The sequence below is a fragment of the Crotalus tigris genome, unplaced genomic scaffold (genome assembly GCF_016545835.1).
Source record: "Crotalus tigris isolate CLP2741 ecotype Arizona unplaced genomic scaffold, ASM1654583v1 scf7180000017694.5664430, whole genome shotgun sequence".
NCBI classification, from domain to species: domain Eukaryota; kingdom Metazoa; phylum Chordata; class Lepidosauria; order Squamata; family Viperidae; genus Crotalus; species Crotalus tigris.
This window is the reverse complement of record NW_024096572.1, coordinates 425,104-443,254: the sequence shown is the minus strand read 5'-3', so window position 1 is coordinate 443,254 and position 18,151 is coordinate 425,104. Positions and strand designations below refer to the sequence as shown.

Sequence of the window (18,151 nt, the reverse complement as noted above, 5' to 3'; positions counted from 1 at the left end):
AATAGTAGTTGAATGTAGCAATTGTTGAAATTCAGCCCATCGGGAAGACACCAAATTGAAGAAATTGAATTCTAGGGGTGGGATTTTCTGGTCACTGTTTGCAATCTGTTGAAAGTAATCTGTGGGGGACAACAGTGAGCATGGAGTGAGCTGGGAGTAGGAACGGTAGAGTGGGGGCAACAACCCAAAACAGATGCCATTCTGTCTAAGAAAGGAACTATAGTCTTACAATACATTTAAATTGATTAATTTTAGAAGATATCCTTCCTTTGTGGCAAAGAAATTAGTATCTTGAAGATTAATTGCAACTCTGCTACTCCTATTTATTTTCTGGGATCACATTTTAAGAATTTTTTTTTCTTTTTTAGTGATGCTTCTCAATCTTGTGCGCTGTTTTAGTAAATGTCAAGAAATGTTGAATAGTGCTGCATGTGGTGCACCATGAAATTCCAGCCACTCTGAAAGAATCATCCAATTTGGCTTGGCTCCACCAGTTCTGGCTGATCATTGACTCCATTTGGATAGGCAAAACTATAAACAAACCCTCTTTTGAAGTATAACATGCTGACTAGTTTGTTCTGAAGCTTGTCCTCTAGTTTGTTCTATGATGCTGATCATTTTGTTTTTGTTGTTGTTAATTTGTGATTCAGAAGATAACCTACAGCTCAGTCCTTACAAGTATATGCAGGAAGGGGTGATCAGATTTTTGAGAGAAATGGACTCTATGTTGAAGAGAAAGAGCTGTGCTTTGATTTGGAACTAGGAGAGTTCACTCAATAAGGCAAGCTATGCTAGGCTACAATGGGGAAATTGCGGTTCAAACTGTTTGGGAATTCATTGTAGTATATTAGTACATTGTGTGACCTGGGTGGAGATTGGCCAGTTAGGTGTTAATGCAAGCTGAATTGCCAGGCCAGGGCCTTGGTAGTTGAATGACTGTGGGGACGCCTGGATAACTTTATCGTCTGGAGCAGCGGCCCCCAATCTTTTGGGCACCAGGGACTTGTTCTATGGAGAAAGGTTTTTCCATGGACCAGAGGGGATGTGGTTTCATGTGCTGCCTGCATCCTGCAGATGGAGCTTTGTTGTTTGCGTGGCCCAGTTGCTGGCATGCTGCGGACCAGTGCTGGTCCACGGACCGAAGGTTTTGGGGACCCCTGGTTTGGAGCATTTAAAAGACCATGAGCTGTTTCAGCACTATAGGTAGAGAAAGCATCACCCAAGCTGGGGAATTCTAGAATGAGAGAACAGGAAGTTGAGCTACTGGTCTTTGCCAGCCCTGGGTGCTGTTTGGTACATTCCCTGGCTTTCTGAAACTCATCACTGTTCTGGTGCTTGCTTCTAATCCTTGAGGACTTCTACTTCTGTTCTTGTGTGGGGTTCTGGGAGACTACAAAAATTCATGGCTTTGCTCTCAAGTAATCTCTCCTTATTTACAGATTCCAAGAGGTTCCTTGGTATTATTATGGCACAGAAGGAGATAATGTGAATAAAAATGCTGAAACAATGTGTGGCAAAACACTGAAAATGAACTCAACTGAACACAGATTTGAGCTTACATCAAAGTGATAACAGAAGCAAAGTGCTCTTGCTCTCCACCCTTATTGTGTATTACTAGAGTACACTCCACCAGCAGCTCTGTTTAAGGCAGTGGTTCTCAACCTGTGGGTCGGGACCCCATTTGGAGTCGAATGACCATTTCACGGGGGTCGCCAAACAACGCAGTCTGCCATTTTTCCCCTTTTCCTTAGCTGTGCTACTCCCTTTTATTCTATTGGCTTTTGAAAGCCAATAGAATTCTATTCTATTGGCTTTCAAAAGCCAATAGGAATTGGCTTTTGAAAGCCAATAGAATTCTGTTGGCTTTCAAAAGCCAATAGGAATTGTCCAGGCTGTCTCTGCCCTGCTGAGCCCGCCAAAAGTCTCATTCTGCAAACGATGCTGCAAGTTGTCTGCAGCGAAGGCGAGCTGTCTGGAAGTTTCCACCCCTCTCTGCTGAGCAACTACTAAAAATGTAAGTAAAAGAGGGCCAGGGGTGGGAGGTGAGAGGCTGGCGGGCGCAAGGAGGGTTGTTGGCGTGCGTGGGGCCCGGCGGGTGCCTTACTTCCCTTGGGCTGGGCCAGCTGGTGGCCCAGTGAGTGGTTGGCCTGCGCCGTCTCTGCCGCTTGCCGGCTACGCCTCGGCCAGCGCAGGGGGCGGCACCATGCATACGTGGCGCTCCTGGGCAGGGAAAGTCCTCGACTTATGACCAGTTGGGTAGTCCTCGACTTACGACTGGTTGGGGGTCACGGCATTAAAAAGGTTGAGAACCACTGGTTTAAGGTGATTTGGTGGTCCCCAAAGTGCTGCTTAAAAGGCAACTGGACTTGCTTTGTTTTCTTCTTTGAAAACTTTTCACTTCTCATCCATTCTTCAGTTCCTGGATGAGAAGCGAAAAATTTTCAAGGAAAAAAAACCAAGAAAATTCAGTTGCTTTTTGAACAGCACCTTTAGGGCAATCATGACCTAGATGATTGAATATCTCTATAGATGTGACTTGTTCAGTTTTGGAGAATTTTAGGGTCTGCCCCAGGTTTCTGTGAGAGGAAGTCTTTATAGAAGTCCTAATCTAGTGACTGAAAGCTATAAGAATTTGGATAAGAAGAAATAAGTTGAAATCTGGTCCCAGAAACTATGTGGCTCTAACTGCTCCAGTGGTTAATCTGGATGGGGTGGCATTCTTCTTCACCCCATAGCAGATCTATGGCTTGAAAGTTCTCCTAGATTCACCTTCATTTATTGTTTTATAGATACAGAGGTTGTGGCTAGAGGAGCAGATGATCAGCTTTGGCTGAGTCCCAGTGTGGCCATTTCTGGGGAAGTAACTCATGATCTTCATTTCCTGGCTAAATTACTACAATGCCTCTACATGGAATGCCTCAAAAGACTATTTGAACTTGTATTGATACAAGATCCTGCAGCTGCATGCTAGCAGATAAGAGTTGCTATTTACATATAACACCTCTAGTGTGGCTGCTGCATTGGCTGCCAGTAGGTTTCCAGGTACAATTCAAAGTGTTGGCATAGACCCACAAAGGCCTACATGTCTTGGCATTTGGGTACTTATATGCCAGCCTTGTAAGTAATCAAGATAGAAAACTAAAGCCATGAATACGAATCTTGCAAGTCTGAAAGCCATTTTCCCCTTTGTCTTTGCTTTCCAGAAACTATGTAGAGTCCCTTCTGATAAACACTTTCTGCAATCCCATTCCAGCTTTGGACTCAGATCTGTCTTATCTGAGACCATTGTCTAGGCTGTAAATCTTCCTCCTGTCTCCGAAGGTTATTCTCACATTCCATTACACTGTTCTTCAGATGGAAAAACACCTAGCTGGTGTGTTTGTCTTAGATGGGCACACTGCAGCATCCTCCCTTATGGTAAAGTAAGGAATATATCTTTTTCTATGGTAGCACCCACTCCTTTGAACAGCCTCCTGTCAGAGATATGAATGGTTCCTTTGCTTCTGAGATTCAAGAAAACTTTAATGAAGAAGTTGTGCAGAAAGGCATTCATTTCTATTTTATTTTCCACATTTCTTGAGCCACCCATCTCATTTGGAAGTTGGCATGAGGTCACTGGATGCCTATTTAGTTTAATGTTAATATTATCATTGAAATGTTATTTGATTCATTTTAGGTATATTATATTTCGTTTTGATCTTAATTGTGCAGTACCATAAGACTGAAGAATCAAGTGGTATGCAATACAGCATATAGCTCATTGAATACACTAGTCTATCATATTAAGCCATAATACTTTGTTTAGGTGTTTGGGTATTATATAAACAAGCACTATATTTGTTAATCTGTTATATGAACCCACTGTTTGTATTGATATACAGTGGTTCTTTAAAGTTTGTGAACACCTTTGAATGTTGAATATTTATGCATAAATATGACTTAAAATAAGATCTGTTCTCCACACAAGACCTAAACTTAGATACAAAGAACCCAGTTAAATAAATGAATCAAAAACATTATACCTGTTCATGTATTGATTGATTAAAATTAACCCAGGCTACATATTTGTGTCTGTCAAATGTATGGAAACCTTTGATTCAGTACAGTAATTGGTGTGTTCCCCTCATATTTTTCACACAACAGGTCTGAAGAACGGTCCTTGTACCTTCAAGGTGGTTTGGAAAATATGCCTGAAACCCTAGAAGGGGACCACTGCCAACCAGTGTAGACAAAACTGAGCACCATTCAGTATTAACTAACCTCTTGTGTTTATAACTTTGACCAAAAGCCCTGCTAAGTGTTGCTTGTTTGCGTACTGATCAAAAAGCTTGAAAAATGGTGGCACTTGGATGTTGTAGTGAGCCCAATCCATATTGACTCAATTAACTAGAGTGAAGAGAGTGGCAGGTGCTGATACAGGTGCAGAGGGATTGCAGTTCCTTATATTCATGCTCTGTCTGGTGCTGTTTATTTGCATTGGTTCCAGCTCTATGATGTATTTAAAGCAAAATGCCAGAGTGCGATTTCTGTAAACTCATGTAGACAGAGTGCCATCTGCTGACAAAACAATCCTTGTACGAAGAAGAAGAAATGTATGAACCATTGCAAGCATTCAGCTCTCCAGCCTGACAATCCAACTGTGCCCCCACTTGCAAAAGGCCGACACCTAGATGGATAATTTGAAGACTTTGTCTGATGTTATTTCTCTTTTAAATGTGGATAGCTCAAGTACTTTTTCAAACAGAGGACGCCTTAAAAAAGATTGTTTTATGTTACTTACTTATTAAATTAATTAATAACTTGTCTAGGACTACCTTAACGTGAAATAGTTAAAGTAAAATAATATAGAGAGCATATAAAAGAAGTATCCATAAAAAGAGTACCAGCACCATCAAAACAGAGAAGTTCACCAACTACTTTAATCCTAGGCCTGTGGGAAGAACCAGGTTTTAGGGGCTCATTTAAATAGGGTCAAAGTGGGGGCTATGCAAATCTTGGAGGCCTCTTTGCAGAGGGCAAGTGTTGAAAAAGAGAAGGTTCATTTCCTTGTCCCTATCAGGTGATACTATCTATTTGATGGTATGCAAAGCTTGCTGACTGCGTCATCATTTAGGAAGGAAAGAAGCTATGGAAGACAGATGGCCATTCAAATAACCAGCCTATGCCATGAAGGGCTTTATGCATCACCTTGAATTGCACTAAGAAACCTACTGTACTGGTACAACTGTACAGCTCACAAAGCAGAGGTGATGTGCATGTGCCATAGCATGCTCATAACTACCGTGATTCCCCAAAAGTAAGACCTACCCTGAAAATACAGTATTTTTCCGTGTATAAGATGCTTTTTCCTGCAAACACCCTGTTCAAAAATCAAGTGCGTCTTATACAAATGCAGCATCTTATACACAGAAAAATAATGGTAACCTCCGCAGTGTGGGTTTTCACGCGCCCAGCGGTCTCCCATGGGTGTAGAAGAACAGACACGTACACGTGGTTTCCTCGGGATGGGAGCCCCAAACAAAGCCGAAGCATCCCTTTTATTGTGTTATCAGAAGGCGGGTTTATATGCACCTGGTGACCACCTTACACCAACCACATTTGTTATGACACAGCATATTAGCATATTACATGTGCTAGCTTTGTTTTGCAGACGCTACTATACAGCTGTTACACCCGGCACCAACAAAAGACCAAAACACATTCCTTTGCACCGCACGGCACGTTGTTTACTCCAATCTTTTTTACTTCCGACTTCCTCATACCTTGGCCTACTGCAGCTAATGACTCAGCCTAGCAGGCCAGATAACCCAATAACTCCAACACCGCAGCCTAGGGCATGCCTGTGTGGGTTGCCGTACCGCCGGGTGCAGGTGTCAAGCCGCTGTGGGCTTGCCACTAAAGGGAGGGGGAGGGAGCAAGATTGTCGGCTGGCCGAACTTGCAGATTTGATTGGCACAGAGAAACTCGCATGCCAGAGCGTCTTATACAAGGGTGCGTCTTATAGACAGAAAAATACGGTAAGAGCTAGATTTTGGGGCCTAAGTCCTACCCTAAAAATAAGCCCTAGTTTTGGGGGCAAGGTGCACACCTAAAAATCAAGTTAGGGGGGGTGGAGCTGCCCCATGCGTCCCACACCCACTTACCATTGCAGCCAGGCCTCCCATGAATCGACACCAGCCTGCATTTTGACATCAGAGACCTTCTGGAAAGGTCTCTGCAGCCAAGAACTGAGCTATGGATTGAATCTGACGGTAAAATGGAGGCTGGGGGTGAAGTGCACGAGTGGCGGCCGGAGAAGAAGTGGGCTGATGGGGCTGTTGGTGCCACAGCCATGAGGGGAGACCGAGGAAAAGACACCTCCCAAAAATAACGCCTGGTGCCTCTTGGAGGCAAAAAAAGGACTGGGTCTTATTTTCAGGGAAAGTCCTAGCTTTTGAGTGGTTTTCAAGGGGAGCTCCATAAAAAGCACACTGCATTAATTCAAATACACGATGACCAACTGTCCTAAGCCACCTGTTCCAGGTAGTTCCTCTGTTGAGGGACATGGGTGGTTTCAAAATTTGATAAACACATAATAAATTACAGACGAATTTGTGTAAAGGCCTTCCTTGTCAGAATAGCCACCCACTTCCTGAACAGGAAATGTAAATCTATGAACACCCCAAACTGTACAAATAGGACATATTGTCGCTCTAGCATCATAGGATGTGGCAATCCAGTATCTACATACAAAGTGAACTACCAGTGAATATAATTTGGAATTATTGTCCCTTTTCAGTCTGTCTTAAGACTTGTGGGCCTCTCCCTACTTGCGCCCAATCATGTAAGTAAAAATATGCCCTAGCAAACTATTTTTTGTGCCATGTTCCCATTAATTGGCTTTATCTATCCTAAAGAGATATTTTATCATGTTTGGTGGATGATAAAAACCAGAAAATTTTGGATTCAGTACATGCACTAATTCAGAAGATTCTAAAGAGTAATGTACAATTGAAACCAGAGACCTGTATTTTGGGATTAATGGATACGCAGCTAGAAAAAAGTAATGGAACTTTGTTTTTATATATAATAACTGCAGCAAGATTATTATATGCTTGAAAGAGGAAAGCGTTTGGCACTAGTCACAATGGAAGAATGGTTGGTGAGGATGATGGAACTTGCAAAGATAGCTAAATTGACTTCTTTGATTACAGAGAAGACAATATCTACAATATATTTATTGCTGACTATAAACTTATAAACCTTTTGCATGAAATGGAAAACAAACTTTTGATTTATGGTTTTGATGATTAGAAAATATTAGATAATAGAAAAAAGACAGCCTTTTTATAACCATAGAGCAAAAGTTAAATTTTAATCACTTGTATTTGTTACAAGAAAATTAAAGTTTCTTTCTATTTTTTATACCTTCCCTTTCTTTCTCTTTGCCTTTTTTATTATGTATCAATTTTGGTTAGTTTTTATTTTCTTTTTAAAGTTTTTAATAAAATTTATAGAAAAATATTGGCGTTATCCTCATTCCTGAATATAACATCCACACGTTGTCTTTTGTATTAAAATCATCCTGTTTTTACAGTTGCACAAGCTTCATAGAGAGGCCAGCATTAACAAATAATTAAAATTGTGAGCCACATGTATCCAAAGAAGAATGGAGAACTAAATAAAAGGCAGATTTTTTTTTAAAAAAAAGATTAATATCCTGCTTGATCCTAGTCAAAAATACTCACTGGGAAATCTAGTGTCCCAGGCGTGTAGGAAAAGTTCTACAAATGTCAAGCAATTATTAAATTATATTATTTTTTTGGTTTTGATATATAAGAAAATAGGAGTCTGCTGCAAACCAAGATTGCTTCAAAATGACAACAGTATTACTGTATCATGAGGCCATCTCTGTTCTACTTGGTTGTATCTTGTTGCAAAAACTTAAGTTGCAGGGTTTGGTCATGGTTTGTCACTTGCTTCTCATTGTCTCCCAGTACTGCCTCTGGGGGAGCTGGTTGTCCTATTTCATAATGGCGCAGGGTGACCTTGGGAAGCTGTTTTAGTGATCATTGCAATCGATGTGTCCTGATTTCATTTGGTCTGTTTCATCCTGCTTAAGAGATCTGCACTCCTTCTACCTGCTCATTTGGGAGTCTCACTGAACTCATTTCTTGCAGAACTGTGTAGTTCAGACAGCAATTTGTACAAACAGATGGAAAACATGGGGAGAACTGAAAGTACCTTCATTTCACTATCAGTTGGCTACAATTTTATGTTTGATTACCTGAAAATAAGTGACAGGAATCTTGTGAAATTTAGCAATCTGATACTCTTACTTCTGTGAAGACAGGCAGATCAAGATGTGGAAAATATAATTTATGTTCTTGCTAATTTTGTGATTTTATTCACAGGGAATTTGTGCCCATTTAAATTTGAATGTATGCCTCAGGATTGGGCAATAAAAGACTCTCTCCCTCTAATGACGTGATGAAATAAATGATGAAAAGATTCTCTCCCTCTAATGACATGATGAAATAAATATTTATTTCAAATGATGAAATAAATATGAATAAACTATTATTTGGACGTCCTGTTTGGTTGGATCATCCATTTAGGATCTAAAAAGTATCTGCAGAAGCCTCTCTGGTATTGCTACCAGCGAGCAACATTGTTATGGTTGGTTCATATAGGTAGGGAAGGAATATTTCCAGAACTGAAATTACAGAGTTGCACAATGCAAACCATAAGAAGACAAGAAATAATTCAGGCTGTCATCCAAACAGAAAGCACATGTAGAAGAACAAAAGAGCCCAGTTTTGGCTTTTGCAACTCATGGCCAAACCGTGATGCCTTTAGAGTTGAAGGGGGTGGTGTAGAGGGTGTGTGAAGAAAACCCCACCTTTGTCCAAACTCTGCCAAAGAATTGAGATCAAAAGGGGGGTGTAACCTTCAGTTGTAAACTCAGCTTTAAATTTGTGTGTTCATAGTTTGCAGAAGATCCTGCAAACACTGTAAAATTGCTCATATCTTCAAGTTCTAGGAAAAATACTGTTCATTAGTGCTCAGGGGGGAAAAAACAACAAAAAGGTCAGCAACATGAATGGAGATCTTTTCCAAGTAAGTCCATTATATTATGAAGTTATTTAAATGTTATAAGTAAAAACTAATGTGTACTTTTTAAAGAATGCATGATGTTGCAGTGACTAGTTATACAACTTTCAATTCATGCCTTCAACAGCAAGGTAATTATAGGCTAATATAAGTCATTATCTTTCTATTCCTGCACTTATTTTATTTTATTTAATTTATTTTATTTTATTTTATTTTAATTGTTCTGGAACTGAGGAAGGGGGAATCAATTTGCAGGCATAGCAATTTTTCCACATAGATTTTCCTATAAATAATTTGTATTATGATAAATATATGTTTACTTGAACTACTGTGGAGAAAGTTAGGTATTTATGAGAATGTTCCCCACAACAAATAAATAAGTTGTATAAATGTAAGTTAAGTCTAACCTACGTAGTTTCTATACACTGAGATTTAAAATATATGTTCATGTTAAGAAACTGCAGTTAAACACTAACTGCACTAACTGCATAATATCTCATGCAGACTTCTTAGAATCTGGAGATGGGTCCTGGTGAATGATATTTTTGATGAATTATGTGATAGATAGAAATATTTAGCGTATGCTGACCATGGACACCAAAACATATCTATAATTAGAAACCCAGATCCTCGAATTTGTGAGCAAAGGAATTTTGGGAAAAGAAAATAATGTCATCCAATTTCTTTACGGCAATGTTTTATTTCTTTCCCAGTATAAGCAAGTATCCTCAAATGTATTTCTTTATCACCAATAGTTAAGCATATCTAAAATCTGGTGAATGCCTGACTCAGTGTAATATGAAAGTTAGACCACTAAGTGATTATATCAAGTTGTTTTCAACTCTTAATGAATACAGAGATTTTTTTCCATGACAATTTATCTCTAACTTGGTCTTTCAGGCCTTCCAAAGGTTCATTGATCACTACTGTAACTGAGCCCAGCCACATTGCTACTGGCCACCTTCTTTTCTTTCTTTCTGTCTTTCCTAGCATTCCAACATTTTCCAAAAACTTAGATCTTTGCATACTGTGTCCAAAATAGAATAATTTCAGCCTGGTAATCTGTGTCTCAGTTAAGAACTCTGGGTTGAATTGTTTGATGATTCATTTGTTTTCTTGGCTGCCCACAATATTCTCAAGAATCTTCTTCAACAGCAAGTTCGAAGGCTTCAATAGTCTTCCTACTGTGCTTCTTCAAATCCAACTTTTGTTTTCATAATGTATCACAGGGAATACTTTAGCATGCATAATTCTGGTCTTTGGAGTTAAAAGCTAGATCAAGATTTATCTAACAGTTGGATGCATTTGAAAGCAGAGAAACCTGAAGGTGCTTCAGTCTCTTCCTATGTACATAGACCAGTGATGGCGAACCTTTTGAGACTGAGTGCTCAAAAACTGCCCTGCCCCCCAGCCTGCCCCGCCCTGCCCCCGGCCTGCCCACAGGGCCAGCCCACTGCAGCAGATTGCCCAGATGGCCCTGCAGTGCCATGATGGCCATGCCCCCTGCCCATACCACGCAGCATCATTGTCCCTGCTGCCCAGCTGCCATGTCCCTGACTGCGCTGCTCTGCGTGGGCTGTGCCCAGGGATGACTCTCCGGGGGCTGCTGGTGAGGAGGGGGCCACAGGGGAGGCGGGCCTGGGGCAACGGCATGTGTGCCCACAGAGAGGGCTCCAAGTGCCCCCTCTGGCACACGTGCCATAGGTTCGCTACCACTGACCTAGACTATGAAAACAAATAGCAGATTTACCTTTCAATTGCATTGAATTGTCCCTATTTCAGAGGCTTCCTTCAGCTCGGATAATTTCTGAATGGAAATATTTAATATTAATGGACTTTTAGCTGCTGCTGTTTCTTTTTCTTCAAACAGTTTAGTAGTTCCATGGCTTTTGTGGATGGGACTCTATCACTTTATTCTGGCTTCTTTTTAAAAAGCTGTTTTTCCATATTAACTAAAGTGGAACTAAACAAATACCACAGTGAAATCCACTAATGAATTCCTGATTTTCCAAGAATAAAAATAAAGGATGTACAAAACATCAAATGTGCCCTGCTGGGATAAATGTAGTAACTCTGGATTTGTTCAAAATTTTCCTCATAAGAGGGTATAACCCTCCTTCCTCCCAGTCTTTGGATATGCTTAATTTCTTCACAATTGCTTAATTGTGAAGATTGCTTCTAGCAATGAAGCAATAAAGAACTTCATTTTTGTGTCAAGATATTTTTCTCACCCTAGTCCTAAAATTTATTGACCATGCAATTTGCTCTCCAACATGAAGAATTTAACCAAAATGGTTTGAGCTGATTTCCCCCCCCCCCTTTTTGTAACAAACATTTACTGAAAACAGACATTTCTATTTACCAAGAGCCATTGAATAGTTCTAGCTGAACCTTTGTCTGACATTTAATAAGTATGCTTCATGAGCTTCACAGGCTTGATCTGGGCCAGTGGATTAATGCTACAAATGATAAGCGCTGAAAAAAGTATAGGTAATTTAACAAGAAGTTCTCTTGTCTCAGACTCAACACATGTAGCTTAAGAAAGTAGCAAGGAAGACTGGCAATACGAATAAAACTGAGAAGGAGGAGGTAGACATTAGATTTATTTTTTTGTGCATTTTAAAAAAGCAAGCTTCTAATCATTTGCCAAACCTAAGAACAGAGGGATATCTTACAAATGGAGTAATTCAACTCACTGTTTCACAGCAACCTCCTTCCATTCCCACTCAGTATATAGTATTTGCAATTCAAATTTTATGAAGCTTGTGGCAATAGAGGCTGCTCCCCCATCCCTAAGGAACAAGCCAATGGCAACAACTATCATTTTAAACACATTTAACCTTTAAAAAACCTTTTTTTAATCAGTCTGCTTATATGTGAGTTAAGGTGGATGCAAGTTATAAAAAAAACTTGGAAAAATTGAGTGTAAAACAGCTAGCCAGATTCCATTTTAGAACTCAGAGTAGATGCAATTAGTTTCCAGACACCGAAGCCTTGTAATTAATTTCATATTTATTATATAGGAATCCAGGTACATTGAAGAGAACACTTCCCAGAATGATGCAATCTCTCTGATTTTTTCCCTCAAAGAAGAAGTTGGAGCTTTGGCCAAAATTCTTCGCATATTTGAGGTATGTATTTTGCAAAAGCAGTTGTAGGAAAAGAGGCACCACCAATGCTGCAAAATGACAATCCAGCCATCATGGATGCAGTCCACAGATGTCATCTTCTTTGTGGCCAATCTCAGATGACAATTTCAAAATTGTCACCTCCCAAACTCTGGCTGTTACTCTTTTGTTTCTTTGCTCCTACAGTATTCTATGATATTGGCCGTTTGGCAAGGGAAAATGGTGAGGAATTGCAGAAAGCAGCAATTCAAAATGAGCTGGATTTTATATTAACTGTTTATCAAAATCTGTTGTGAGATTTCATCAGTCATTCTTCACCTGCAAAAAGTACTTGTATCTTTTTTCCCTAAAGAAATTTTGTCCAATTTCTTTAGGGCGGCATAGTGGCTCAGGGGTTATGACTCTGGCTAGAAAGCTGACAGGGTCAAGACCTAAACACTATGCGACAGGGTGAGCTCCTGTTTTCATCTCAGCTCCTGCCAACTCCTGCATCCTGATAACGTTTTGGTTTAAACATGTTAACAACATTCCTTTCTATTGCACTTAATAGAACTTTATGTAATTCTGCAGTCATAAAGTCTCATTGAAGTGCTCATAGATGAAATGCAAACAAAACATTTCAAGGGCAATATACACTTTCTCTTCACTATAGAGCATCATACATTATGCTTAGTTTATATAATTCACCTTGAGAAGATTTGTTTAAAGAAATCTGCCCTCAGTTTCAGACATAATATATAATTAATATAATTGCATTTATCATATTTGGAATCCTCTTAAATTTATCTCTTGATATGGCCATAGGAAACTACTTTAAAGTTATTTCTTAAATGGTTTCTTTCCCTGCACATCTTTCCATCACTCTGAAAACTCCTTGGCTGTCCACATTTCCCAGTCTGGAAAATTAAAAAAAAAAAAAAAAGGAAACAATCCCACAATCTTAACATAAGGATTTTTCCTGTGATATCCTTCTTTGGGATTTAAATCTGAGAAGCCAGAAATGATTTTACAATGAAAGAGGGAACATTAATACACACTTTTTAAATTCTATGTAAGTATTCCCAACTTCTTGAAAATTTCATTCAATGTTTTGGTGTGGAGAGAATCAAAGCAGATGTTTCTAATCAAACTGAAAGAGAATGATGGTGGGAGGAACAGAAAAAGAAATTATGACAGGAACACTAGTTGTTTTCAATGTCAGATATATTTCCACATGTTCTGAATTATGCAGAAGCATTCCATAGAGAGCACTGATGCTCTCCTCCCCCATGTAAGACCCAAAAAGATAATAACAGTATGATAATAACTCTACTTGCTTTCTGGTAGCTAATTTCCCTTTGGAAATTCCAGTTTTCTTTCTTTCTTTAAATAAGATCTAGTGTGGGTTTTTAATGCACTGTATGTCTAGGAAAAAGTTATATTGAAACACAAATTGGGTAATAAACAGAGTTCCATGATTTTTTTTATTTAGGAAAATAACAATTGAGCTGCAAATGGAGAGGAAATACAGGGCGGTGAGGGACAGGTAGATTTTTTTTTCTTCCTGAAGCTTCTGTTTCATGACTGAAGAAAAAAAAAACCCAATGATTACCCGGATGAGATGTGTAAAATCTTTCCTTCTGTGTTCATTGACTTCAGACTGGATTTTCAATCAATGCATCTAACTCAAACTTTGCTCAAAAGATATATAAAATGTTTGAGTCAAATGCATTGATTGAAAATCCCTCCCCCCCCCCAACACACATACAGTATGTGGGATGGAAACAAGACATTTTACATAACAAAATGGCTCTGTTCAAGTCTTGAGATGTCATTTGGATCATGGGCAGGCAAATGTTTGTAGCCGGAGGCTGCATTAAAAAAAAAAAAAGCCAACAGCCTGCTTGTGAATTACACAGAGGGCACTGGGGTGAGACAATGACGTTACTAGAGGGTTTCTATCAAAATTTTCATCCTTCTGATGAAACCCATCCCTTGAGGATGGATTTAAAATCAAATAGATGTATTAGTCCTAGTAGTGTCAGATAACTATATTGCTGGGTATTTTAGCAAATAAATAAAAAGAAAGCAAAATCATGTTGTACAGTCTGAGTTTCTGTGATCAGGTCTAGAGAGATTCTGAGGGTCCAAGCACACAAAACCTGCATGTAGATCAGGTTCCTTAATGATTACTGATAAAAAAAAAAATCACTTATTTTTAGCAACAAAAACATTACAAACACTCTGTAGCAACATAAAGACTAATATACTTTGTTGATATGCTAACTTGCTTATGGAATAGTATCCTGAGAAGCAGTATATGTTCTTCGTTTTTGTTTTTTCTCTCTCGAGGATGTTAATCAGATGGATTCACTTGACATTAACTTGAAAGGAGGTTGAAATGCTGTTCTTCAATCTGATGGAGAGCTTGGCTGCACTTCTTAGTTGTGTATAACAGTGGAGAAACAATATTCCTTTAACCTCTTTCTCCTGAAGTGCCTCGGCCTCCACAGACACATTGGCCTTCCCCTGTGGAGCTCTTGCGAAGCTGTGATGAGTGTGCAGCTCTGTTCTTCATTCATCTCATAGAATCAGCTTGACACATGAAATTCAGAGTTGGGTTACCTCCTAGATGACAAGCTAGCCTTGTCTAAAGATGTCTAGTAGTGGAGACAGGCATTGTCTGGGCTCAGCGGCAAAGCAGCTTGTTAGTATCTATATGTGAGGTCTTCAAGGAATATTAGGGCTATAGGCTAAACTGGGATTTTTAAAATAAAAATAAAAAACCCTTCCTGGAAGAAGGAAATGGCAAATTATTTCCCAATTGTTGCCAAGGTAACTAAATGTATGCCTCCATAAAATCAGCAAGAATCTAGCTCAACTTAAAGGAGACTTCAGCATTTTAAAAAAGAAGACTTGATTATTCACCTTCCAGAAAATTGTTTCACTTTTAAATATCTCTTAACATCAAGAGCAAATTCAGCAATGTTCCTCCTTTAACATGTAGATCATTACAGTTAATCCTAACCTTTGGCTAAGCAAATATTTGTCCTCTTCTAGCTGACAGCCTGAATTTTGTAAGATACAAGTCCTTCTCAGTACAGTATTATATTACAATATAGTACTATAGTACAATATTATATTGTTCTCCATTCTGTAATAGCTTTTCTTGCTTCCTGCCTGTCATACTGAATGACCATTTAATTAATTTGGGCCAAATGAGAGATTGTCAAGAAATTATTATGGGCATTAGGAAAAAAAATATAGTCCTATGTCTCAGTGGTATGATATGGACCTAAATGTAAAACAGCGCCTGATTTATTACTAGAAAGTTGAAAAATCAAATCTGGGCTAAATGGACCCAAACATGTGCTTTTATGTAACTTTCTTTGCACTAATTATAAAGAGTTCATTTCATCATTTGTTGAATGTTATATATTTCAGCTTTTTGGAACCTGGTACCCTTCCAATATTTTGGTCTTTCATTGTTTGTGCTGGCTAGGGATATGGGAAATTGTAATCCAACATGTTTAAAGGCACCAGTTTGGGCTAACTGGCCAAGGGCATTCCATAGGCTTGAAAGGATGGCCTTTGATTTTTAAAGAAACTTTTACAGGTTAAACAGAATTTATTTATCCCTCATGCGACTCAACCCTATTTCATTTTACAGCAGTCAATAAGGAAAGCCCACTTGTTTTAGCTTCCATCCACAGAAGCTTGTAGTAAAATAGTCATTTTCCCAGATCTGCCAGAGAAGGGACTCGATAGTTGGATAAAACTCAGTAGTTGGATAAAACTTCCAAATCCAAACATCTGGCTGATTGTATGACCAATCATAAGAATAAGGAAGGTCAATACAAGTTAAAGGACTGGCAGCTATGAATTTCACACTGTTGTGTATATTATAATACATTTATATTAATGCTATATTTATATACTACATGGCTCCCAGAGATTCTGGGTAATTTACATAAAAGTCATAGGCAATGCACAGGCTTCTTTGTATATGTATGCATGTATGTCTGTCTCTGTGTGTTTATTCATAGCCTACTTGCCTCATATTAGTATTGCCAACTGATATCAACAGAAGTAAAAGTAAAGGTTTCCCCTTTCCAGTCGTTTCCAACTCTGGGAGGTGGTGGTGCTCATCTCCATTTGTTAGCTGAGGGAGCCAGCATTGTCCAAAGATGCTTCCATGGTCATGTGGCCAGCATGACTATACACTGAGGGGCATGGAATACTATTATCTTCCCACCAAAATGGTACCTATTTATTTACTCACATTTGCATCCTTTCAGACTGCTAGGTGGGCAGGAACTGGGGCAAGTAATGGGAACTTTTCAGCTAACAAGCTCAATATCGTTAACCACTGAGGTATTGCACCCCATGATGTCAACAAAATAAGTGTCAGATTATATACTATGTTTATTGGAAGAAAGCCATTATGTGGCATAGATTTAATTTAATTTAATTTAATTTAATTTAATTTAATTTAATGGAACAGGAATATTTAACTTGGAGAATATTTTTCGACTTTCTAGGAGATTGTGGGTTGGAAATTTCCACTAGCACCTTTTAGTTTTTCCATCAGGATTTATAGAGAAGCTAGAGAAGGGAATTTTTTACAAGTAGCAGAATTATTTATGTAGTTGTGTCACACATTCTCGCAATACCATGGGTAGAAATATTTATTTATTGAAATATTTTTACCTTGCCTTTATTGTTAAAAAGGTTGAAATGACATTAAACTTTTTAAATTGTTTAACAAACAATAGCATGCCACAAAACTGTAGCTTTAGAAATAATTAAACCAGTGCTGGTTAAAAATCATTTGACTAAATCAGGCCTTTGAAAACCAAGATCTTTCCAAATGGAAAGGTTTTTTTAAAGTAACTTTTGAAAATCTGTTACAGAAGGGTGGAAAGAAGGACTTTAACAAAAGCAGACCCATTAAAATAAGACGTATTTAGTGAAATGTCCTAGTGGGCAATCACTTAAATATGAGTCAGCAGTGTGCTGCAGCTGCCAAAAAAGCCAACACAGTACTAGGCTGCATTAACAGAGGGATAGAATCAAGATCACTTGAAGTGTTAATACCACTTTACAATGCCTTGGTAAGGCCACACTTGGAATACTGCATCCAGTTTTGGTCACCACGATGTAAAAAAGATGTTGAGACTCTAGAAAGAGTACAGAGAAGAGCAACAAAGATGATCAGGGGACTGGAGGCTAAAACATATAAAGAACGGTTGCTGGAATTGGGTATGTCTAGTTTAATAAAGAGAAGGACTAGGGGGGAAATGATAGCAGCGTTCCAATATCTCAGGGGTTGCCACAAAGAAGAGGGAGTCAAGCTATTCTCCAAAACACCTGAAGGCAGGGCAAGAAGCAATGGATGGAAACTAATCAAAGAAAGAATCAACCTAGAACTAAGGAGAAATTTCATGACAGTTAGAACAATTAATCAGTGGAACAACCTGCCTCCAGAAGTTGTGAATGCTCCAACACTAGAAGGTTTTAAGAAGAGACTGGACAGCCATTTGTCTGAAATGGTATAGAGTTTCCCTCAGTTATTTTTAAATACTGTCTTCATCCTGCCATTTAAATCCTCAAGTAAAAATGATTGCTTAGACCACTGGCAGGGAGAAAGAACAGACAAAAAGGTGGAAAGAAAAAGTCAAGAAAAAAGGATAGTATCTCCCACTTTGGACCCAGCCAAAACCCATCACTGGCTTTGGCCCCACTTACCACCAGCAAGAAGCCTTTCCTAGATTATTTGCATCCTCAACAGAAAAAGGGAGTTCTTATTCTTGATATGGGATAAATGTTTTTAATTTAAGGCTTTGTCCAACATACTTGTTTTTCTTCTGATGTGTTTCCAAAAATGCAAAATGAGCCACTGATTCTGAAGGGGGTCTCTGGGGGAGATGTTTTTTTGCACCCCTGTTATA

General features: G+C 38.9%; 1 protein-coding gene across 1 annotated transcript in view; it reads left to right on the top strand.

The window, feature by feature from the left end:
• The first annotated feature begins 8,943 nt into the window (after window positions 1-8,943).
• The window catches only part of PAH (phenylalanine hydroxylase), a 39,179-nt gene continuing 29,971 nt past the window's right edge, over window positions 8,944-18,151 (top strand). Inside the window, exons 1-2 of the mRNA XM_039338189.1 lie at window positions 8,944-9,099; window positions 12,117-12,224. Of these exons, the coding sequence (XP_039194123.1) occupies window positions 9,079-9,099; window positions 12,117-12,224 (129 nt within the window). The 5' untranslated portion in view covers window positions 8,944-9,078. The remainder of the gene's footprint in view (window positions 9,100-12,116; window positions 12,225-18,151) is intronic.